The sequence below is a fragment of the Diceros bicornis genome, chromosome 15, assembly GCF_020826845.1.
Source record: "Diceros bicornis minor isolate mBicDic1 chromosome 15, mDicBic1.mat.cur, whole genome shotgun sequence".
NCBI lineage: Eukaryota > Metazoa > Chordata > Mammalia > Perissodactyla > Rhinocerotidae > Diceros > Diceros bicornis.
Window position 1 is genome coordinate 56,269,136 of NC_080754.1, and position 24,472 is coordinate 56,293,607.

The following is a 24,472-nucleotide window of genomic DNA, read 5'->3' on the forward strand; positions in this document are numbered from 1 at the left end:
ATGTAACTCTTTAATAAAATAATACCTTATATATAGATAAAAATGTAATTATATTTTGGATTTCCAGATGTTACATTTCAGCCAACACCTGCTCTAACTTACCGCGTAATTGGAGGAATCTTGGACTTTTATATGTTTTTGGGCCCAACTCCAGAAGTTGCAACAAAGCAATACCATGAAGTATGATTGCACATTTTTTTAAAAAAATGTAAACTTTTCTTTACAATACAAAGTAATTATCTTAGTTCACAAATAATTTTTTTTTTCAAAGGTAATTGGCCGACCAGTCATGCCACCTTATTGGTCTTTGGGATTCCAATTATGTCGTTATGGATACAGAAATACTTCACAGGTGCAGCAAGTATATGAGGAAATGGTAGCTGCTCAGATCCCCTATGTATGTATAACAATTTTTAAGACAGTGCTAAATATGTCACCTATAAAAGCAGAATGAAATAATTAAACACTTACATACTTTAAAATTATTTTAAGCAATTGGCAATAATCAATGCTTAGTTTTCTAGTGGCACCAGTTCCGTGACCCTGATTTGTATTAAACAAGTCACTGTGCACTTGGATTTTCTCCCATAAACTTTGGTCACATAGGTAGTTGGATACATTCCCCATATTTACTTTAGCTGAGAGTAAGAGTCCATAGGAACCTATTTCATCAGCTGATATGACAAATTATAGAGAAGGATTTGGAGGTGAAACAGAGTGATTTTCTCCTCAGAATAGACAATCGTTATAATATGAGAATATAGAATTAGAGGCCTTGCAGAATCTCCTCTTCCCTCAATGTTCAGTAAACTAAATATTCCTAAGTATCCAGAAATAATCAGTCTCTGTGATTTTATGTTTTAGCAACATTAAGGAATCCCAGAGATCCTCCTGGTATATATGCTTGGTATATAAGAGCTCATTCTAAAAAGAATGAGAAGGACCTCATTATAAGACATTGGTACATATAATAGAATCCAATATATAGTTCCTCAATACATTATTATGGGGAAATTAATTGTATAGATTGATGATACCAAAATATGCAAGTGGAAATTTTTTATAAAAAGGGAGGTTTTCCATTATTGGTTCCACTATATCAGCTATATTTTTTATAACACCTAGAAGAAAAAATTGAGCTAATGTCTATTAATAGAAAATAATTAAGAAATTTGTTACTTAGGCCTAAATCAAAGATTTCCTGATAAAATTCAAACATTTATTACCTTAAACATATTTTTCAATACTTATTTGTAAGCAATATTTTGCTTATTTAAGCTTGGGCTATTATTCCAAAAGTGACTTTGATGGATAATAAAAGAAAAATCTTACAATAATGGATGGCTTTACTGATAATTCTTTCTTCCCCTTTGGTAATATTAGAATTATTTGAAATTATCCCATATTTCCTTGATGTTTCTAGAAATGGAGCAACACCTATTTCTGTATACACTGTACAAAATTCCAAATTGCCATTTAACATAATTTCATAGCCTTGTAAATCCTTTACTCCTATGTCTTTCTGTTTCCTGTCAGAATTAGATAATAAAAGATATTGATTTAAAAGAATTTTTACTTCTAAATTAAAATTACTAATGAACTGTTAAAACAGAACATTTATGTGCACTTGTTCTTGGAATGTTTTGCATCTTTACAGTATGCTACTTTTATTCTTTGAACTTTGCATTACTTGATTAATTCTCTTTAGGATCAAGTGAAGAGACATTGTAACTTTCATATTGCTGTTACTTTCATAAGTTTGATAGAAAGTGATGTACTCACTCTTGTGATTCTTGCTCCACTACCACAATTCTCATGTCTTTCAGGATGTTCAATATACAGACATTAATTACATGGAAAGGCAACTAGACTTTACAATTGGTGAAGAATTCTCTGAACTTCCTCAGTTTGTTGACAGAATAAGAGCGGAAGGAATGAGATACATTATTATTCTGGTCAGTATTTATCTTTTATATTTTGTCTGAGTCTTATTATCTGTCTTTAGAGATCTAAGACTAAAGCTAGGAGTCAAAGGCAAGTTGTTTCCTAGTAATCACCCAAGCTACAAACTGGCCTCAGTTTATGGAAGCTATCACAAAGTGACAATGGATTTTCTGTTCCTATACAATTCTCAGGTCATTAGCTGGGACTGCTTCTTATGCTTGTCATGTTTAAAAATTTGCCTTCAGGTTAGTGATTCAGTAGGGAGAATATTTTATCAATATCTTATAGGAAGAGAGCTTGGCAGCCAGAAATCCCACTGGGGAAATAAAAACAAAACAAAAAACGCTAGTAATCTTGCTTGATATAATAGCTAATACATTTTCAAAAGTTCTTAAAATTTCCTTCTAAGGAATTTAGAAGACAGTCTAGCTAGAATGCTAAAATTTATACCATCAGTCCATTTGTTAGTCCGTGTGAGAGCACAATATAATAGTAATGTAATAACGGAAAATTATAATGTGTCGTAACAGCTACCGAAGTGGCTATAGTTTTATTCTACAGTTACCTGGTTTGTATTTCATTTTAATTTTAGGATCCAGCAATTTCAGGAAATGAAACACAGCCTTATCCTGCATTTGAAAGAGGACAGGAGAAAGACGTCTTTGTCAAATGGCCAAACACCGATGAAATTTGTTGGGCAAAGGTAATGAATTGATATCTTAAGTATAAAATGTTATTTTATTGAAAGTTTCTACTTAACTAAAAACTTGTTAAAAACATATACGGGGGAGAGATATATTATACAGGAATGTAATGATTTAGTAGGTAATAAATAATATATACTTTTTGAGTTCAAATTGTTAGAAACAGAGAATTCAAACAAGTCATATGTACAAATACTGATTGTTTCATCTTTAAATTGTCTTTTATTGTATTTCTTGGTACTTATCTTTTATTATAAAAGTACTATTAGTGAGATGGCTATTCATTATTCTATACTGCAAGAGCCATTTAAATGTTTGTACTTCTCTTAAAAACATCTCCTTAATAAAACAAAAAAAGTTTTTAAGAGCTATACTTATATTCCTGATTTAAAGAATATAATTCACTGTATTTGATTTAAGCAATAATATTCAGATCTTGGTATATTAATATGTGGTAGAAAATATCCTGATTTGGCTTACACATAAAAGAATAAAGAAAAAAAAATCCATTAGTCATAACTAGAATGAAAAAAAAATAACAAAATCCCATAATGGGAGACATAATTAAGTGCAATGTGGGATCCCTTTTGGATCTTGGGCCAAAAATGGGATATTAGTGATAAAAGTGGTGAAATTCAAACATGGCCTATAAATTAGTTAATAGTACTGTACTAACATTAATTTCTTGGTTTTGATAATTATACAGTGGTTATAAATATGTTAACATTATGTGAAACAAGGTGAAGGGTATAGAAAAACTCCGGGTATAATTTTTGCAGCTTTTCTGTAAGTCTGAAAATATTTGAAAATAAAAATGTAAAAATAAAATAGAAAAAATCCTATGATAAACTTAGTGAAAATTCATAATATTTTAAGAAACGTGCCAGTAATAGAGTATGGCATATTGGCCATAGAAAGGGACTTTTTTCCTTCCTACTTTCTTCTCATTCTATATTTCTATACATTTTCTCAGATTTCCACTCTCTGTTCCATTCCTTTAGAGCACCACTCCCTACAGTAATGAATCTCTTGTAGGTAATTGGTCCTTTGGGGATTATCTACATTTTTATATGGGACTTTCGAATTTCTACAACATAGATTCAAATTCCCAGAACTTTCATCATGATTGAATGTGGGCTCTGTTTTGTGTGTGTGTTTGGGGTAGAGGAAAACTGGTAGACAGGGAGGCAGGGGCAGGGGTGGGATGTAAGGGGGAAGGGAGAGGAGGATTTAGTACTAACTAAAAACCAAGACGATATTTGCCACAGCAAGGCATTGCCCAACTCAAATGTTCAATCCCTTTCAAATAAAAATATACTTACTGTTTTTAGATTTTAATCCTGGAGTAATTGTGGAAATAGTTTTAATATACCACATTAAATTAAATTTAGTATATGCATTTCACATGATTTCTTCACCAGATCTTTTGGTTACATACATTGTTTTCAAAATCACTACCTACCACAAACGTTGACATTCTTTTTCTTATTTGTATGGAGGTTAATATGGAAAATGGGGATAGTTTGCAAATGATACATATACCAAAACACAAACTGAAAAAAATAATTGAAGGAATTACTGATCTGGGGATCTGGAGTCTATAATATGCCTCCAAAACTCTCTTATAATTTATTTACAACACAGCCATATCATACTGAATTTATTTTAAACTGTTTTCCAATTTTTTCTCTCTTTGTAGGTTTGGCCAGATTTACCTAATATAACTATTGATGAAAGTCTAACTGAAGATGAAGCTGTTAATGTAAGTTTTACTATATAACTAAAAGAAATTCAGCACTTGGATTTAATGATCACTATGACCAATAATTCAATTTGAATACTTTCCTTAAAAAAGTAGTTGGCTTATTTTCTAATTCTCTATATCAGACCATGTTTAAATCAAATTTATTTTTTCCTAAATACCAAGATGTGTCAGTCAGTCTGTTATGCAACTTTACATTTTATCTTATTTAATTCAACCAATACTTTTCTAAATTATATTTTATTGTGGTAAGAATATTTAACATGACATCTACCCTCTTAAATTTTTAAGTTTCCAATACGGCATTCTTGACCCTAGGGACAACGTTGTACAGCAGATCCCTAAAACTTACTCGTCTTGCGTAATTAAAACTTTATGCCTATTAAATAGCAACTCTCCATTACCCCCCACACCTCAACGCCTGGCAACCACCATTTCACTTTCTGATTCTATGAGTTTGACTATTTTAGATACTTCATGTAAATGGAATCATGTAGTATTTGTCTTTCTGTGATGGCCTTATTTCACTCAGCACAATGTCCTCAAGATTCATCCATGTTGCCACATATTGCAGGGTTTCTTTCTTTTATAAAACTGTATAGTATTCAATTTTATTTGTATACCACATTTTCTTTATCAACTCATCCATCCATGGACATTTAGGTTATTTCAACATCTTCACTCTTGTGCATAGTTCAGCAATAAACAAGAGAGTTAGGTATCTCTTCAAGATCCTGATTTCAAGTCTTTTTGGATAAATGCCCCCAAATGGGATTGCTGGATCATATGGCAGTTCTATTTTTAATTCCTTTGAGAAATATTCATACTATTTTCCTTGGTGGCTGCACCATTTTGCATTCCCATCAACAGTGTACAAGGATTCCCATTTCTCCACATCCTTACCAGCACTTGTTGCCTTTTGCTTTTTGGATAATAGCCCTCCTAACAGATGTGAGGAGATATCACATTGTGTTTTGACCTGTATTTCTCTGGTTATAAGTGAAGTTGGGCATCTTTTCATCTGCCTGTTGGCCATTTGTGTGTGTTCTTTTGAGAAAAGTCTGTTCAAGTCTTTGCCTATTTTTTGAGTGGGTTATTAGTTTTATTTTTTTCTGTTGAGTTGTAGGACTTCCTTATATTCTTTGAAGATTCACCCTTTATTTAATATATGGTGTGCAAACATTTTCTCCAGTTCTGTAAATTGCCTTTTCACTTTGTTGATTGTTTCCTTTGCTGTGCAGAAACTTTTTAGTTTGATGTGGTCTCACTTGTCTATTTTTGCTTTTGTTGCCTGTGCTTTTGGTGTCATATCCATGAAATCTTTGCCAAGACCAATTCAGGAAGCTTTCCTCCTATGTTTTCTCCTAGAAGTTTTCCACTTTCAGATGTTACATTTAAGTCTTTAAGTCCCTTTTGAGTTGATTTTTGTATATGGTGTAAGATAAAGGTCCAATTTCCTCTTCTGCATGTGGATACCCAGTTTTCCCAGCATCAGTTGATGAAGACGTTATCTTTCCCCATTGTATATTCTTGACATCCTTGTCAAAGATCAGCTGACTATATATGTGTGGATTGATTTCTGGCCTCTCCATTCTGTGCCCCTGGTCTATGTGTCTATTTTTATGCCACTTCCATACTGTAGCTTTGGAATTACTGTAGCTTTGGAAGTTATTTTGAAATCAGAACATGTGATGCCTCCAGCTTTACTCTATTTTCTCAAGATTATTTTGGCTATTCAAGATCTTTTGTGGTTCCAAATGAATTGTAGAATTGTTTTTTTCCATTTCTGTAGAAGATGCCAATAGGATTTTGACAGGGATTGCATTGAATCTATATATTGCTTTGGTTAGTATGGACATTTTAACAATATTAATTCTTCTAATCCACGAACACAGGATATCTTTCTGTTTGTTTGTGTCTTCTTCAATATCTTTCAGCAACGTTTTGTAGTTTTCAATGTACAAATCTTTCACCTCCTTAGTTAAGTTTATTCCTAAATATTTTATTATTTTTGCTGTTATTACAAATGGGATTGTATTGCTAATTTTTTTCAGATAGTTCACAGTTAATGTATAGAAATGCAACTGATTTTTGCATGTTGATTTTGTATCCTGCAACTTTATTGAATTTGTTTATTAGTTCTAACAGGTTTCTTTTTGTGTGTGTGTGTATTCTTAAGAGGTTTCACATATAAGATCACATCATCTACAAACAGGGACATTTTTACTTCTTCCTTTCTGATTTGAATGCTTGTTTCCCCCTTTTTATGCCTAATTGCTCTGGCTAGGACTTCCAGTAGTATATTAAATAGAAGTGGCAAGAGTGAGTATCCTTGCTCTATTTCTGACCTTAGAGAAAAAACTTTGTTTTCCCTGAATGAGTATGATATTAGCCGTGGGCATTTAATATATGGTCTTTATTACGTTGAGATAACTTCCTATTTCTAGTTAGTTGAGAGTTTTTATCATGAAAAGATGTTGAATTTTGTCAAATAGTTTTTCTGCATTGTTTGTTGAAATTATCATGTGATTTTTATTCTTCATTCTGTTAATTTGATACATCACATTAATTGATTTTCGTATGTTGAACAATCCTTGCATCACAGGGATAAATCCCACTCGTTCATGGTGTATGATCCTTTTATCGTGCTGTTGAATGTTGTTTTGCTAGTATTTTGTTGAAGATGTTTGCGTCTATTTTCATCAGAGATATTGTTCTATAATTTTTTTTCCTTGTGGTGTCTTTGACTTTGGTATCAGGGTGATACTGGCCTCTTAAAATGAGTTTGGAAGTGTTCTCTCCACTTCAGTTTTTTGGGATGAATTTGAGAAGGATTGGCATTAATTGTTTGGTGGAATTCATCAGTGAGGCCATCTGGTCCTGGACTTTTCTTTCTTGAGAGGTTTTTGATTACTGATTCAATCTCCTTACAAGTAATTGGTCTGTTCAGATTTTCTATTTCTTCATGATTCAGTCTTGTTCGGTTGTATGAATCTAGGAATTTAACTGTTTCTTCTAGGTTATCCAGTTTGTTAGTGTATAATTGTTCATAATAGTCTCTTATCCTTTTTATTTCTGTGCCATCAGTTGTAATGTCTCATTTTCCATATCTGATTTTATTTATTTGAATTTTCTCTCTTTTTTTCTTAGTTAATCTAGCTAACAGTTTGTCAGATTTGTATATGCTATCTACAAGAAACTCAGTTTATATTTAAGGACACACATAGGCTGAAAATGAAGGGATGGAAAAAGATATCCCATGCAAATTGCAACTAAAAAAGAGCAGGAGTGGCTATAGTTGTATCAGACAAAATAGACTTTAAGCCAAAAACTTAAACACAGGAGGACTAATAAGAACATTATATACTGATAAAAGAATCAATTTATTAGGAAGATATAACAGTTATAAATATATATGCACCCAACGTCAGAGCAACTAAATATATAAAGCAAGCTTTGTCAAAAGTGAAGGAAGCACACAGTAATACAATATGAGTAGGAGACTTCAATACTCCACTTTCAATAGTGGATAGAACAACTAGACAGAAAATCAGCAAAGAAACAGTGGACTTGAACAACACTATGGACCATATGGACTTAACTGACATATACAAAACATTCTACCCAACAGCAGCAGACATTCTCCAAGATATATCTTGTTAGGTCACAAAGCAAATCTTAACAAATTTAAGAATGTTGAAATCATACCAAGTATGTTGTCTGACCACAGTGGAATACAACTAAAATCAATATCAGAAGGAAAACTGAAAAATTCACGAATATATGGAAATTAAACAACACATTTTTGAACAACAAATGAGTTAAAGAAGAAATCAAAAGGGAAATTAGAAAATATCTTGAGATAGAGAAAACTGAAAATGCAACATACTAAAACTTATGGGATGCAGCAAAAGCAGTACTAAGAGGGACGTTATAATGATAAATGCTTACATCTGAAAAAAGAAAACTCTCAAATACACAACTTAACTTTACACTTCCAGGAACTAAGAAAAGAATGACGAACTGAGCCCAAAACTAGCAGAAGGAAGAAAATTTAATAAAGATTAGACCAGAAATAAATGAAATAAAGAATATCAAAACAACAGAAAAAATCAACAAAACTAAGAGTCGACAATCACTCTTTTAGGCAGATCAAATTGTAATTATTAAATCATACAAGTTTACATAAGTGTGAAAAATTGGAGGAGCATTCTTACTTAAAACTTACCAAGTTATTTCTAAAGTAGATCAAGGAATTACTAAACTATATTGTTGAGCAAAAAAGTTAGAGTTTTATCTCAGTTTGAGTTTTACCCGTTACTCTTGGGTAGTATTGGCAATGGTGGAGAGGAAGGCATGACTTCTTTATGTAGATTTTGGAGGGCATCTTCAGTTTGCAGTGGCTTATGTAGAATCACTTGGGATACTCTTCTGCAAAAGGTATAGAGTGTTGGATGACATGTACCTGAAGAAATTTCTGGATATAACCAATGATTTGTATTAAAGGAATAAAAGCAGCCACCTAAAAACAATAAAATTAACAGAAAGTGAATAAATTGTTGAAAGAGCAGAACAATAGAAGTTAAGAAAAAAATATTGTGTTACCTTTCTTACTGTTTCTCATTGTGATCTACAGGAGATCCTAGCATAGAAAACGTTCATTGAATGTAACCCCACTGAGCCTTCTTTCCTCATGTGTAAAATATAATTATTAGGGAAAATAATAAAATGAAGTCTCTTTCAATTTTAAAAGTCTCCATGATATATGTGTTTTGTAAATCCCTATAATCCCTACTCTCTACATTTTCTCTATGCACAATGCCCTCCCATGTCCTGTTGATGGAGAAGACTGTTCTGGCAGTTACTACATGGTCTTAAAGTGTGACAGGAAAGTGTGCAAGTGATGCTGTGTTTTTCAGGCAATTGATTTACTGCAGGTCAATCCTCTGCTAACACACAAACTGACCTTGGAATTTATATTTGGCTGGCAAGTAGAAAATTTTCTTAGTAGTGAAAGTAGTAAATTGCCTCTTCTCTGCTGAGGTGAGAAGGATTAGATGTGAGAGAGAAAGAGAAACAGTTGGTGGGGGTGGTGGAATGATATATTGGTTCTGGAAGGGCAGAAAGCTAGGTAAACAAATTTTTTATCAGTAAAACAGGCCCTTTCCTTCCCCATCATGCTCCACAATAGTAAACCTGCAGTATAGGGCTCTCAAGAAGTGGATGGGCCGGCCCCGCGGCTTAGCAGTTAAGTGAGCGCACTCTGCTGCTGGCGGCCCAGGTTCGGATCCCGGGCATGCACCGACGCACCGCTTCTCCGGCCATGCTGAGGCTGCGTCCCACATACAGCAACTAGAAGGATGTGCAACTATGACATACAACTATCTACTGAGGCTTTGGGGGAAAAATAAATAAATAAAATTATATAAAAAAAAAAAAGAAGTGGAGAAAAAACTTCTCTATCATTCTAAAAAGGATTGAAAGTATATTTTTGTGTATTTTGAATTGTTTCCTTACAATCCGTAGAGGACCCAAAGGCTGTTCTCTCTCCATGTATGTCTTTCTCTCTTTTTACTCCCCATTACTGCTGTGGTGGTTGGAGAAAAATCGTACACATTCATGTAATTAAAGTTGAGATCAGGTTGCCTTCATTATCACTTGTACAAAACTTGTGAATTGGACAGATAAATGTCTGACTTAGAAACACATGGTCTCTCTATGACTTTCTACATGTGGGTCTGAATTTTGTTCTTACAGGCTTCCAGAGCTCATGCAGCTTTTCCAGATTTCTTCAGGAATTCCACAGCGGAGTGGTGGGCAAGGGAAATTTTAGATTTCTACAATAACAAGATGAAGTTTGATGGCTTGTGGATTGTAAGTAAACTATGAGCAATTTATATTTTAAGTTATTAATTGTGTAGTGATTATGCAAAATTCTTACAAGATTCTAATAATGTCAATGAAGTGTTCTTTGTGAAAATTAGCTCATTCATTTCTCACATAGAACTTTCTTATGCAAAGGACTGCTAAAATACAGTTTTAACAATTAAATTTATGTATATGGATGTTATTTCCTGAATATTCAAGTTGAATATTTTCAACTTGAAGAGGAACCAAAATTGCCTCTTTTTCTAACTATTCATTAATGCTTATAAACATTAATTTTATTTTCCCTCAAAGTGGGAATAAATCTCACACTTAAATGTCAGTCTTTGGTATGAGAAATCATAATCTCTTAGAAATTAAGCAAAATTATCTTTCAAACAATCTAATTTTAGGTGTAAGTTTAAAATGTTGGTAATAAGATTTTTAATAATATAATTTTGAGATAGCATAAAAAAGAATTTACAACAAGTAATATTTAATACAGGAGATTTTACATAATACTTCTCTAGATTTTTGGAGGTGACATTTCTTACTCCATTGATTTTTAAACATATGTGCATTAATTTACTATATTTTAATTGAAGAAACCTTTATAGAGTGGTGTTATGTGCAATCCTTGAGGATATAAAATTGTATAAAGCATAGCTTTTTTTTAATTAATGGGAAATACAGGTTTATTTGATGTATGTATAAATGTATGTACTATAAGGGATTCCATTAAATATATTCCAAGAATGATATCTTGATCCAGAAAAGATAACCTGTTTTTCAGGTAGAGGAATTACTTTTAAATGTTTAGATGACGGTCCCTTTATATATGGCTACTGAGATCCTGAAATGTGTGCTTAAGATACCCTTTGAAGTTTTCTGTATTTGTAAACTATGTCTTGTGGTTTTAAAAACCACAAACCATTGCTTTTTATAAAAAGCAATTGTTACAAGTGAAGGGAGGACATGGGAAGACCTGGGGGAATGTACACTATTGTAATTTAATTTCATGTCTAGCAAACATAAAAAACAATTCACTTTTATATGTATATTACATCTACAGAGAACAATAGAACATTTTATGTTTTTCAAATGAGGCATGAATTATAAAAAAGTTAAGAAATACTGAGCTAAACTAAATTCTTCAGTATCACTGAGATCCTCTATATTTTTGCTTTTTAGATTAGTGAGTAATTGTGCTATTATTCAAATATGCTACTTAAATTTATTGGCTCTCTGAATTAGTTCTTTTGATAATATGTGTTCTAAATTTGTTTTTTGTTTACTTTTCTCTGTTTTTTAAGGATATGAATGAGCCATCAAGCTTTGTAAACGGAACAACTTCTAATCAATGCAGAAATGATCAGCTAAATTATCCACCTTATTTCCCAGGTACAATATGGTTGTTTTACCTTTGGTATTATCATGTTATTACTATTTATTAATCAAGTTTATATACCTTACAATGCAAGGAACAGGATTCACATTCCCAGGTCTCACCACCCATCTACACACTGGACCACACTTCAACCCATTAACAACATTATTTAACACTGTTTTGAGAAGAAAAATCAAGAAACACGTTTTATATATATGAACACATTTCTCAATTTGTTTGAAATTGTTACTTTGATTTTCTTAAGAATCTTCCTAGATTTGAAAATTCTCAACATTCTTTAAGATAAAAATCTTTATAAAGATTTTTAAAAAAGTTTTTCTTCACTAGGAAAAACTGAAAGAATACTAACAACACTTCTTTGGTTGCCCCTGCCCTGGGAGGGAAAGGCCCAGACCTTCATCATACATCTTCATACTCTTCTGTAGGCGGGAAACCTCGTCAACTCTTCACCTCTAAAGTGATGGCAAAACTCTGAAAGAATGCATCTTCAACTGAGCAAAAGTGGATCAAAAGATAGTGTTACTATCTCATTTGCCTGCTCTCAACCCCAGGCCTTTTTGTTACCAAATGGATTTTTGATAAAAATCTATTCAATCAACATTTCTCATCAAATGCAAAAAATATAGTAGACATTTAGGAGTACATTTATTTTTCAGGTTTTCATTAATTCGTGTTAATTAGTAACATTTTTGTTACTGAATATAGTAAAACTTTTCAGTCACAACTGGAATGCAATTGTTACAATTGCAGACCATTTTTTTCATTTATAGTTAGCATAGACAAAGTGTACAAATGGTTAAAAATATCAATAATATTTTAAAACAACAATTAACATTTTCCCAAATGTTTTTCTGAAAAGAATTTACAGTTATGATGTATGCATTTCAGTAAAGGGTACTTTATAATATATTGATATTTTTTCATTGATTCTCCCCAGAACTCACAAAAAGAACTGACGGATTACATTTCAGAACTTTGTGTATGGAAACCGAGCAGATTCTTAGTGATGGATCATCTGTTTTGCATTATAATGTTCACAATCTCTATGGATGGTCACAAATGAAACCTACTTATGAGTAAGCGCTGTTCATAATTATCCCTTCTTATCTTTAGACGTCAGATCTACTGTTACCTACTTAAGGGGCTTTCCCTGCTGACCTTATCTGGTAGCACTTTCCTTCCTCATATAGTCTGTAACTAAGTTGGTCCTTCACGGCACTTAGAAAAATTGTGTTTCTCTCTCTTTGTCTCTCTTTCTCTCTCATTTGTATTATTGTTTTAAACATTCATAATTTGAAATTATTACCTTTAGTAACTGTGATAAAAATGAAGATATTTATTTATTGTTAGAAGCTTTAAAATGTTTTAAAGTTTTCAATTTAATATTCTCCTTTCACATTATCCACTATGTAATATACTTGTATAGTTTTCTAAAATCATTATTTTCCTTTTAGAAGCACTTTTTTCCCCAATAGTTTAGGAGATTTTCTTAATTTTTCTAATATTTTTGAAAAAAATGCTCATGTAGACAATTATAAGCAAGCAATAAAAATACTTATGTAACACAACTTTAAAGCTTATGTTTAAAAAACATAAACGAAATTTTCCAAAGTCAACTGCTAACAGAGGACAAACTGTCTTATGGTCGAAAAGTATTTGTTAAAATTAAACCAAGTTCATTGTGACTAAACACAATCTAAAATTGGAACATGTCAGAAATATTTAGAAAATATTTATAGTTATGGGATTTTAAATTATATTTTTAGTGGCAGCACGTGACTTCTTAAATAAATATTCTGTGAAGGGTTACAGAGGAGATTCTTCTAATGCAAGAGGTTAGATTTCCCTTAAGAGAAAATTATTATGAAAATACTTTATGCAGAATTCTTGTCAATGAGAAATCTAACAAGTCATAGGTTCAGTTATTAATGTAAAGCCTCAGTAAAGAATTTATGCAAAAGCAAAGAAATACAGTATAAAAGAAGAAATCCTTCAATAATATGTATTTCTTGCATGTGAACATATTAAGAATTTGGTACAACTCTATCCTTGTAAATAATTTTTATATTAGTTAATAAAACTAATTTTGTTTGCAAATTAACTAAACTTAGAATATACATTTTCATGTGTATTTTTAGATTGATCAATTCTTTTATTCTTTATATAAATATACATTCATTTTTTGTTAAATGTCAACAAATATATGTGATGTATATTGAATATATTAAAGTTCCTAAATCATTTAGATTCTTTATATTTGTTATAGAAAATGAAGCAAGGAAGACGGTTTTCTTAGATGATCTTTTTAGAGAGAGACATACATACAAGTAGTAAATTTTAAGTTGGCAAGTACTGTATCGTCTCTATTATCAACAGATGGTTCAATATATCATCTGTGTGTGTTTAAAACATTTTTAGTTCCCTGTAATTTTGATTTGGGATATTCATTAATTCAAAAATTTCTTGAGCTACCTGTATATGCCAAGCACTGTATTAGGTGTAAGGGATAGAAAGAGGATTAAGACATAGTCCTTAACTTCAAGAATCTCAAGGTCTCATTGAAGAGCTTTTATGTGTAAACAGATCAGTACAAACACTGATTCATGCTATAACAAGGAAATGATTAGATATGTTGATAACATGTTAGTGAGTTGTAAAGTCTATCTAATTAGGTATTTGAAGTATTTTCTCCTGAGATAGTTCTGTAGTCCCTATCATGTACAATTTATTTTGAGTAATATAAAAATAAACATTTTATTTACATTTAATTAATAGTGAAATATAGTTCTGTTTTAGATACTCTTATAATGTAATATCAGAGAAAGAAAGATGCAGATAATATAAAGTAGTGCATTATTGCATTATTCTTAACACTAGAATATGTTTTAAAATGCATAGGAAGTCATTAAAGTCACTCTCTGAAGACTGAAGAGGAGAGGAAAAAAAAATATGACCTAATTTGTAAAATCTATTCTCTTGAGATCTGGTTTCAGATACATTCTATACTTGAAATAAAACAATTACTTTTAAGACCTGGGAAAGGCTTGTTCTCCTTAAACTATCCTCTAAAACAAGGAGTGTTATAGCAAAGATTCTCTGCAGAGTAATATGGAGATTAAGCGTTGATCAGTTATAATTGAAAAGGGTTGGAGCAATCAACAGTTAGAGCTTAGATCTTTATTCAAGAGATCACATTTAAGTAGAATAAAGTTCATTCAAAAACTCACCATATGATTTGTTACTTGACTTGATAATAACAGTAGTTGACTTAACTTGTATTCATTGACTTAATAAATAAAGGCAAGTCATTCTGGTAAATGTTGGAAGGGAAGAAAGATGTCCTTCATGCCTGTGAGGATATTATATTATAATGAGAAAAAACTAACTTATAAAGAGCTAGTTGTAATAAAAGACAACATAGGTACCATAAATCAAATACTTTGTTTTTTATGAAATAGTCATAAGTAGAAATATCTGAAGGAAACACTTTACGTAAAAACTTAAAGAACCTTCTCCATCTATATTAGTGCAGTGCAGAAGACAACTGGCAAAAGAGGAATCGTTATTTCTCGTTCCACGTATCCTACTGCCGGAAGATGGGGGGGACACTGGCTTGGAGACAACTATGCACGATGGGACAATATGGACAAATCCATCATTGGTATGTGAGAGTCACCTTCTTTATCATTATTCTTTTGAATTTTCTGTTAGGTATTCACTTTTGCTGGTGCTAGTTCATATACTTTATAAGTCCTTCTCAGAAATATGCTTTTGGCGTCATATTTTATGATGAACAGCATCACGAAGACAGAAAGTAAGATCTAGAATGCTGCGTAGAAACTAATGATAACCAACTAATTTGTTTTGAGAAAATAATTTCATCCCTTTTGGTCTCAGTTTCCTATTTGGAAAGGGCAGGAGCTGGGAAAGATAACATCTACATTAAGAATAGAAATGGGTAGAAATTCTAACTGCTAGGGAACAGGAATCACTCATAGATACAAAATAATGAAACATTTCAAACCAAATTTTGAAAGAGTTTTCTGACAGTGGCTGGATAAATAGTAAATAAGACATCATCATTTTAAAGGAGAAATGGATACTTTTCTGTTTCAGATCTAGTCAAAAATTCTTTACTGTTTATGTTAGGATTCAAGGAAAATATTTAATCAATGTTTAGATATATTCCTTTAAAAGAAGAGCTGGGAAATCACATGGATTCTATTTTATTGAGGTGATCATTCCTCAGAAGATTTTATTTAATAAGGATAATTCAATTTGTTTCAAATGATGAGGCCTATGGTTAAAATAGAGAGACAGCCTTTCATCTTAAACAAAGGAAAGGAAACCAAGGAAACCACTACCACTGTCTTCTCATACTATAATATGTTCATAATAGTTTTGTGCTTTCAATATGTCATCTTGAAAGTGTCAAGGAAGGGTATAGTGTCTTATTTTTATAAATGTCATTAACACTATAAAGTAAAAAATGTATGAATATTATAAGAAGAAATGATAGAAGTGTATTAATAATCTGAAAAATGCTTCATTGAATAAGAGATTGCTATTAGAAATAGAATATCTTCATAAATAGAAAGAAAGCAGATATCAAAATATACGAAATAGCTTCTAATATTTTCTTCTTAATTTTTTTAGGTATGATGGAATTTAGTCTCTTTGGAATGTCATATGTAAGTAGCTCTATTCCTTTTATGTTCATAACATGTAAATATTAAGAAACAAATAATTAAAATTAAGTAAATATAACAATATATTTTAGACTGGAGCAGATATCTGTGGTTTCTTCAACGATTCGGAATATCAGCTCTGTACCCGCTGGATGCAACTTGGAGCATTTTATCCATACGCAAGGAATCACAACATTGCAAATACTAGAGTATGTAATTGCTGTATTCACTCTCCTTCCTTTGTCTCCATTAACCTTAGAAGTTTTTGCATAGAACTCACCCTACCTGGCTGATTTCCAGATGAATGCTTTGAACTGCTTTACATTTACTGAGGACACCTGAGCCCACCACTTTGAGAATTTTCTGACTTGGGTTACTCTTCTTTATACTTCTGGGTTCATGACTTAGTTAGCTGGCATACTTACAGCTGTTCTGTATAATTCTGGAGTAGCCAAGGGGGAAAAAAACTGTCTCTGGAACTTCTTCCAAACTGGGATGGATCAATAAAAAAATCAGCTTCAAACTAAATAATTAGAAGTGAAAAGTCATTTGAAATACTAGTATCAATGCACGAAATGGGCAGATTTAAAAGGCAAATATTAAAATGAGTTGAGAAATTGAAAAAAAAAGGAAAAGGGAATCATGAGAACTTATTTCTGTGTGATGGCACAACTATACACTTGACTAAATTTTCTGGAGGAACTTTTTGAGTGAGAGGGGAGACAATACCAAAAATTATGGAAAAGTTTGAACAATTAAAGGCAATATCTAAGTGCTCAATTTTGTGATATTGACTTTCAGTGAAAAAGTGCAGAGGAAAGATAAATTATCAAATTGCACCTCATGGAAGGGCTGTAGACAGAGCTGGTCTTTGAAGGATGGGTTCTAGCCATAGTAACTGAATGGTAGAGCTCATTATGGGCTGTGAAATGTTTGTGTCACTCCTAGGAAATTTTTGTCAGAATAGAGAGGAGGATTTATTTTAGAAAATGAAAATCCGTACAAGAATAGAAGGCAGTATCGGACCATGTTTTGGAAGCGTTTGAAAGCTGGGCAATAGAGATATAACTTGATGGAATAGGAATATTTTAACACAAAAATAATAATGCTGTCAATAATGCAATTTAGAAAGCTGTAATATTGGTAGAGTGGGGCATCAATCAGTAAAAGCCCAGACAGGGATTCATTCAACAAGTATTTATTGAGAGTCTACTATTTAATATTTACAAAGTCCCTCTCCTAGTGATTCATATAATGTAGAAAGGATAGAGATAATAGATAATTATATATATATAATATATTTATATTTTCTGTATATACACATATAATGTCAAGTACAAATAAATGGATGGGAATAACATAAATGAGGGAAAAACAGAGTAAGCTAAAGTGGTAGAGATTTACGGGCCTTCTGTTTTAGAGGGGGTGTTCAGGGAAGTCCTCTTGGATGAAGCAGCGTCTGAGTTAGAACAGAGACTTGAATGAGGGAGAACAATCAATGTAAATACATGGGGGAGGAGAAATCCACGTGAGGGAAACGAGTGAAAGACCTCAAGATGGGAATGTGGCTGGAGTTTCTGAGAAGATGAAATGGAGGAGGGAAAGACTGAGGAAGTATTTCTAAATAAAAATCTACAGAAGAGAAGCCTCAACTTAATTTTAATTATGAGGTAATGTAACTGAATTTAGGAATGTAGGGTTTAGAATTAAATGCTTGTGTATCAACATGTTAAAACTGTGATAATATCAATGAAGTCAAGTAGCAACAGGTGCTATCTTTGCCTCTTCTTGACTTTGAAACAAGTAGCAATAGAATCAGATAAAGCTTAATGGTTCTTGGACCATTTTATTTTAAAGGTTTTGCCTATTGTAACACTACATATATCAGTGATAACACTGAGTCCTCATTCAAGCTTTCTTACTCCTGAAGTCTAGAAAAGTTGGAATCTTCATAGCTATGACACAGCTCTTAAGGGCCCCGTACCTGCTGATATCAACAAAAAATATTGCAAGCGTTGCCCCCTCAAGTTATGTGGCAGCCTTGCTTGTTCCCCTGGAACAAATTAAAATATAAAATACAAATCACTTTTTCTATTATTTTTTAACCATTAAGTGCAACAACATTTTTTTTTTACGGGCTTTTAATCTTTCCAGTATCAATTTTAGTCTTTGTACCTGGAGTTTGTATTCCAGAGCAGACTTGGGCATATTCTTTTCTCTTATCCAATTAATTAGGTCCTGTCTTCCTCCTAAACCATTAATTCTTTAGTACCATAATTTATTTGCTTCTCATAAGAACACACAATGTGCAGGGCCACCGTGACGTGCTCTGCATGCCTCTGTTTATTTCAATCCACTTTTGTAGAGCATTTCATTTTTCTCCTAGCCTTTCCACCCCTACACTGAGTATCACCATAGTTGACCTATTCATATTTGTCACTTATTCAAATGTGAACTGCTCTTTACATATGTTCACCTAAACTAAATCAAGCCACAGGCTTAATTTGCATTTTTCCTATTAAAATATTAATATTGTGCTCTCTCTCTCCATCTTATGAGATAGAATATTATTGCATAAAATTTTTGTCAAGAAAGTCTATAGCACTTGACAGTTAATTAATATTATTTCCTACTTTTGATTCTCCAAATATGTATTTGAAAATTATGATTTAAACAAGGACACTAGTTTATGACTATTTCATTTTGCTTTGTTTCAGAGACAAGATCCTGCTTCCTGGAATGAAACTTTTGCTGACATGGCAAGGGATATTCTAAATATTAGATACACTTTATTGCCCTATTTCTATACACAGTTGCATGAAATTCATGCTAATGGTGGCACTGTTATCCGACCCCTTTTGCATGAGTAAGTGCAAAAATTTTTTTCCTACCAGAGAGATAGCTTTCATTTATTTTACTCAATAATCTCTTATAGTACAACATAGACTATTTTAAATTGGAAATTTTTCATTGTTATTTTAGTACACATTTTGGGTTAGTAAACATTTATATAAGCAAATCTACTAATAGACTAATATATGGTATTAAAAATGAAACATTAATCAGTTATTAAAAAGTAATAATTTTTCTTAGGAATAACTACTGTATACCAGCTGTTATTCTAGATAATTTACATACCTTATTACATTGAGTATTTTGAAATATTCTTGAACATAAGTAATATTACCTCTATACTATAATTGAATTTAAATTGAAGTTTACAGCAGTTAAGTAAATCAAGATTCTTCAAGATTCTTGTAGCACACTTGTCTCACCATTCTCCTCAAAGTGTTTATAATTTTTTCTTCCTAGTTTGTTGATCTTCTACTAGGCAAAGTTAATATGTGTACCTCTGTGAGTTCTCTTCAAAGGAGATTTCTCATTCAGTTGGTCTTACTCGTCCATCACAATTCTCTGCATTTTGCCAGGAATTTTAGTTATAGTCTAGATTTACTCATACAGTATTGTACTACTGCACATTGAATTCCAAGTGATAGAATTTTTTTGAGTTTTTGGTAGTTTGGTTTTCATTTCAATACACAAAAGTCCATATTCCAAAATGTGATTGAATAATTATTTTATGGTATTCAGAAGAGATCAAGTTCTTTGATTTAATAATTTGCAAATATTTTATCAAGGTTCTTTGATGAAAGGGCAACCTGGGATATATTCAAGCAGTTCTTGTGGGGTCCAGCATTTATGGTTACCGCTGTACTGGAACCTGTAAGTCCTATCACATATTTTTGTTCACAAAATAATTTTTTCTTGGTTTATATGTTCTTAATGAATGTATCTTTAAATTCCAGAATGTTGATGTTGTAGAAGGCTACGTCCCTAATGCTCGGTGGTTTGATTACCATACGGTAAGAAATTAAGGAATTCTAGGGAATTGATTAAACAGAAATAGGTAACAGTTTGATTCTAGCCTTTTCATTAATGACGTGTTTGATTTACTTTCCACTTAAAAAGAGTAAGATATTTCTTGCTAATTATAGCTGAATCGAGTTAACACAGCGAAAGAGAGTTAATTTATTCTGCCATAGTTTATTATGTAGTCACTGATTTATTTTACCAAATAAACACGGAAAGTGCACATTATACACCAAAAGGTCATTGCCTCTTATTGGATATGCAAAATGATCATTAAAGGTATTGCAATCTTTCCGAGAATAATGTATATGGCAAGTCAGGAATAGCTTTTGTGACCTTTCAAAAACCCATGCATTTTCTGCATGTGTGCACCACAAAAACAGTCGTGGTAAATTACTTTCAAGGCTATCGATAAACTAAGGCCTAAGTATATGCTTTAAACGACATGATTTCCTGAATAAACTTTGTGTTTTTATTACTTTTTTAAGTTGAAAAGTGTATCATTTGATTTTATAAATGTGACCCCTCAAGTACCAATATTGCTGACGACTACACTTCTTGCTGCTTTTGTTCTTCCTTCCAACTTGCTCATTTCCAGGGCGAAGATATCGGTATCAGAGAAACTTTTAATGTATTTGACGCTCCTTTAGATAAAATAAACCTACACGTCCGTGGTGGTTACATTCTGCCGTGTCAAGAGCCTGCTCAAAACACAGTTTACAGGTCAGCAAAGTGTTTACAGAGCTCAGATTAAATTCTGAGGTGTATCATGCTAGAATTGTCAAAACCTGTGCAGAGTCTGAGATTTTTTTTACCCTACTTCCAAGCTTACAAGTTAGCCTGCCACAGTTTCGTGGATGGCTGGGTCAGAGACAAAGGTCTCTCTTACTCATGGCATAGCAAGAAACGTGAGCTTCATGTTTACTTCAGTTCTCCGTGTCCCCCAAGTCTCATGGGAGTGACATGAAGTGGCCCAAGCGGATGCTGCATGTGCAAGAGGTTTGTGTCTTAGCTAAGGAACTCCAAGCTTAGGGACACTCACTCTCGTATAATGGGCTGTAAGCAAACTTGTCCGTTCTTTGCTCTGAAGGTAGACATTATCTTTATTATACTGGACAGAAAAAAACAATTTCAATTAATTGAAAAACAAACACTGCGCTGTCTTCCAATACTGTTTGCTTTAAAAACATCCTTTAAAAAGATAGTTCAGAAGAAAAACTGTAAGTGCCTCTGTACACAACATACAGAGAAACTTGAGAGACTCATGGAAAATTATCTTCCAACATGATATTCCCTCTTATAGTAAGAAAGTTTCCCAGACCAAAATACCAACTGAAACTTAATGTCCTCTGTTGAATATGCAAAACGCCTCACCTAAGTCCTCATCGTTTTCTCTGCCTCTGACATGTGGAAAGAAGTATTATTTACTTCACGAAAACATGATTGTTTTAATGAACCTTTTTATAAACTTTGAGCAAATATTGCTCAGAGAACTTCTCTTTCCTTCCATCTTTTCTCATACCCTTTTTCTGTCTTCCTCTGTCAGTCCTGTGAAATAGTCCCTACCTCACTTTAGTCTATGAAAATGTAGATATCCATTGACAATATCACTACTCCCTCAAACTACTAAGTCCCCTTCTGTCCACAGAAGAACCAGACCTGTTTCTTAGCAGCCTTGTCCTGTATACAGATGAAAGATAACTCAGATTTTGTATCTATTACTATTAATAACTGATCATCTGACTGAGACTCTCTCTTTTATGACCCAGGGCTCCTTACCTGGTATTCTTTTCCTCTCATTCAGCAATATTCCAATCTACCTGCGATCATGGGTCCACAATGTCTCCTGTGACTGATGTAAGAGTGAATCTCTTACACCGGTCACAGAGTCTGTACTCCCACTCCCTAAATTCCTGGCTGAGACCTCTAGATTCTAGAGGACTCAGTCCCTGTTTCTCTTCTCTTCTCATGCTGTATCCACTCTCTTGGTGATCTGTATGCTGACAGCCCCAGTTGGTGTGAATAGTCGCTATCTCCTGGAACCACCCAGATCCCTTTCTATCAATCGTCTACCTTGGTATCAATTAAAGAGGATAAAAATGATTGTACCTGAGAAGTGAGGGCTTCATGGAGAAGACCATTCATAAGTTGTGCCTTGAAGAATCCTTTTGTTGTGAGAGAGGAGGAGAGGCTATTCTGCGTGTGTGTGTGTGTGTGTGTGTGTGTGTGTGTGTGTGTGTGTGTAAGGGGGTAAAGTAAATAGAATATCGGTTTAGGTATATATACAGGGTAGAATGCAAGTCGTAAAACTTTTTAATCTCAACTTTTAAATATGTTGCAAAATTGTGGGTTAAACTGGATTTTTAATGTTGCTAATAAGATAGCTTCTACCTCAGTGACTATGAACTGAAATACGTTTATACATTCATGCTAAGACATGCTAACATCTTTACATGAAAAATATCAAGCTGCTGTGGAGATTTGAATTCTAGATATTCTGGATATTTTAGGTGACTTGCATGGCAGTACAGCCTTCATTTGTGATTGGAAAGGCAGATAGCTAAGCATAATTTGTCTGAGAAATCCTTCACTATCGATATGAGACTGAAACACCAAGACACTTGTACAGTGAGCAAGGAAGCAGATATTTAGTTCACAGATAGGCCTATGCAGGCACACACTTGGGAGATATTGTCCATTCCAAGAATATGACTTATAACTTGTCAGCTACTCTCCACATTCTTATTAACAATTTCTTATGATAATTCAGTGATTTATATTTGGAAATGTGAGGAAGGATTAAGTCATAAGAGATTAAAATATGCTATTAAAATAGTTTCATGTTTAATAGTCAATTACAGGATTACCAGAGAGAAGAATAAATAAATCAATAAACAATACAGTTTTAATTATTATAAATGAGGCCACTTCTGATTTTTCACGGTAGGTGAACCCTTGAGATCAAAAGACATGCATGATATTTTCTATTAAATATGACAGATTTTAAGGTTTGTATCATTCCCATTAACTCATCAAAAAAAGTAAAGTCCTTTAATATTCTTTGTCTAAAACAGTTTGTATTTTCTTTAATTATATTCTTATTTGTGTTCCTTTGGATAATTATATGGATGTCATATCATAATTGTATGGAAGCTGCTCTATAAACATTGGTAAAATTATATTTCTTTTAGTCGACTAAATTACATGAGGCTCATTGTTGCGGCGGATGACAATCATACAGCACAAGGGTCTCTGTTTTGGGATGATGGAGAAACTATAGGTGAGTGTTCCACTTAGTAGATAAACGTAGTTGATGACATATATATTATCGCACATTACTTTTATGTTACCTATTAATGTACTTTGGAAACTGAATAAAAAGCTAATAATATTATTCAAAGCTAAAATAGTTTAATAAATAGTTGAATCAACTTAAAAAATAGTGTTACAGATTTTTAAAGACTGTCCTCCTAACCTAAATATATGTAATCCCTGTGATAAAGATATAACTGAGAGATTTGTGAGGGCAGGGATTGTATATCCATCATCTTCGTATTCCCAGAAGTTAGCTCAGTGCCGATCACTTAACAGACACTCAGTATGGATGAAGTCAGCTGAGCAGCAAAACCGTGTTCCACGTGCACATATTGATGCATAAAGGATGCTTCTGAAACATGAGATAGTCCAGCGACAAAACATAAGTTTGGTCTCTGAATTTATGGCTATTGTTTTGTTTTGATATTCAGCATTTTTTTTACATGAAAAGTTTAAGGATTTAAACTTAAATCTATGTTTACTCCACAACCGTTCCTCCAGACCAAACTGCTCAATTCTCAGCTGTGTGCTCTGCTGACCTTGTTATCAGAATCACCTGGGGTGTTTGTAAAGAATGCAAATTCCACCAATCTGGGGAGAGGCCCAAGAATCTGTCTTTGAGCGAAATGCCCGCAGGTGATTGTTACGCTGTTAAGCAGACGCTGGTAGGTGGTAGGCTCACTGGCTGCCGTTAACAGTGCCAGCTCTGCTACGTGGGAGCTCTGAACACTCTCTTGACACAAACTTCAGTCATAAAAACTGACATCTGTGTGGAGCTGAAGTTCTCATGGGGCAGTTCACTGAAATTTAAGTAAATTATCCACAGAAGAGAGATTTTTCCATTAATAGCAAAGATGTATCTTTCATCTTTTCAGGTAAGTCATAGTTAATAATCTGTAACCATAAGAGATAGGAA

The 24,472-nt window shown here is 32.8% G+C and overlaps 1 protein-coding gene across 1 annotated transcript in view; it reads left to right on the plus strand.

Annotated features, from left to right (window-relative positions):
• Nucleotides 1-24,472, plus strand: part of SI (sucrase-isomaltase) — a 91,737-nt gene that overhangs the window by 60,470 nt on the left and 6,795 nt on the right. Inside the window, exons 29-44 of the mRNA XM_058556418.1 lie at nucleotides 68-180; nucleotides 272-397; nucleotides 1,827-1,955; nucleotides 2,537-2,647; nucleotides 4,348-4,410; nucleotides 10,168-10,284; nucleotides 11,589-11,676; nucleotides 12,621-12,759; nucleotides 15,211-15,344; nucleotides 16,340-16,374; nucleotides 16,464-16,580; nucleotides 19,089-19,237; nucleotides 20,010-20,094; nucleotides 20,178-20,234; nucleotides 20,840-20,964; nucleotides 23,433-23,521. Coding sequence (XP_058412401.1) covers nucleotides 68-180; nucleotides 272-397; nucleotides 1,827-1,955; nucleotides 2,537-2,647; nucleotides 4,348-4,410; nucleotides 10,168-10,284; nucleotides 11,589-11,676; nucleotides 12,621-12,759; nucleotides 15,211-15,344; nucleotides 16,340-16,374; nucleotides 16,464-16,580; nucleotides 19,089-19,237; nucleotides 20,010-20,094; nucleotides 20,178-20,234; nucleotides 20,840-20,964; nucleotides 23,433-23,521 — 1,677 coding nt within the window. The remainder of the gene's footprint in view (nucleotides 1-67; nucleotides 181-271; nucleotides 398-1,826; nucleotides 1,956-2,536; nucleotides 2,648-4,347; nucleotides 4,411-10,167; nucleotides 10,285-11,588; nucleotides 11,677-12,620; nucleotides 12,760-15,210; nucleotides 15,345-16,339; nucleotides 16,375-16,463; nucleotides 16,581-19,088; nucleotides 19,238-20,009; nucleotides 20,095-20,177; nucleotides 20,235-20,839; nucleotides 20,965-23,432; nucleotides 23,522-24,472) is intronic.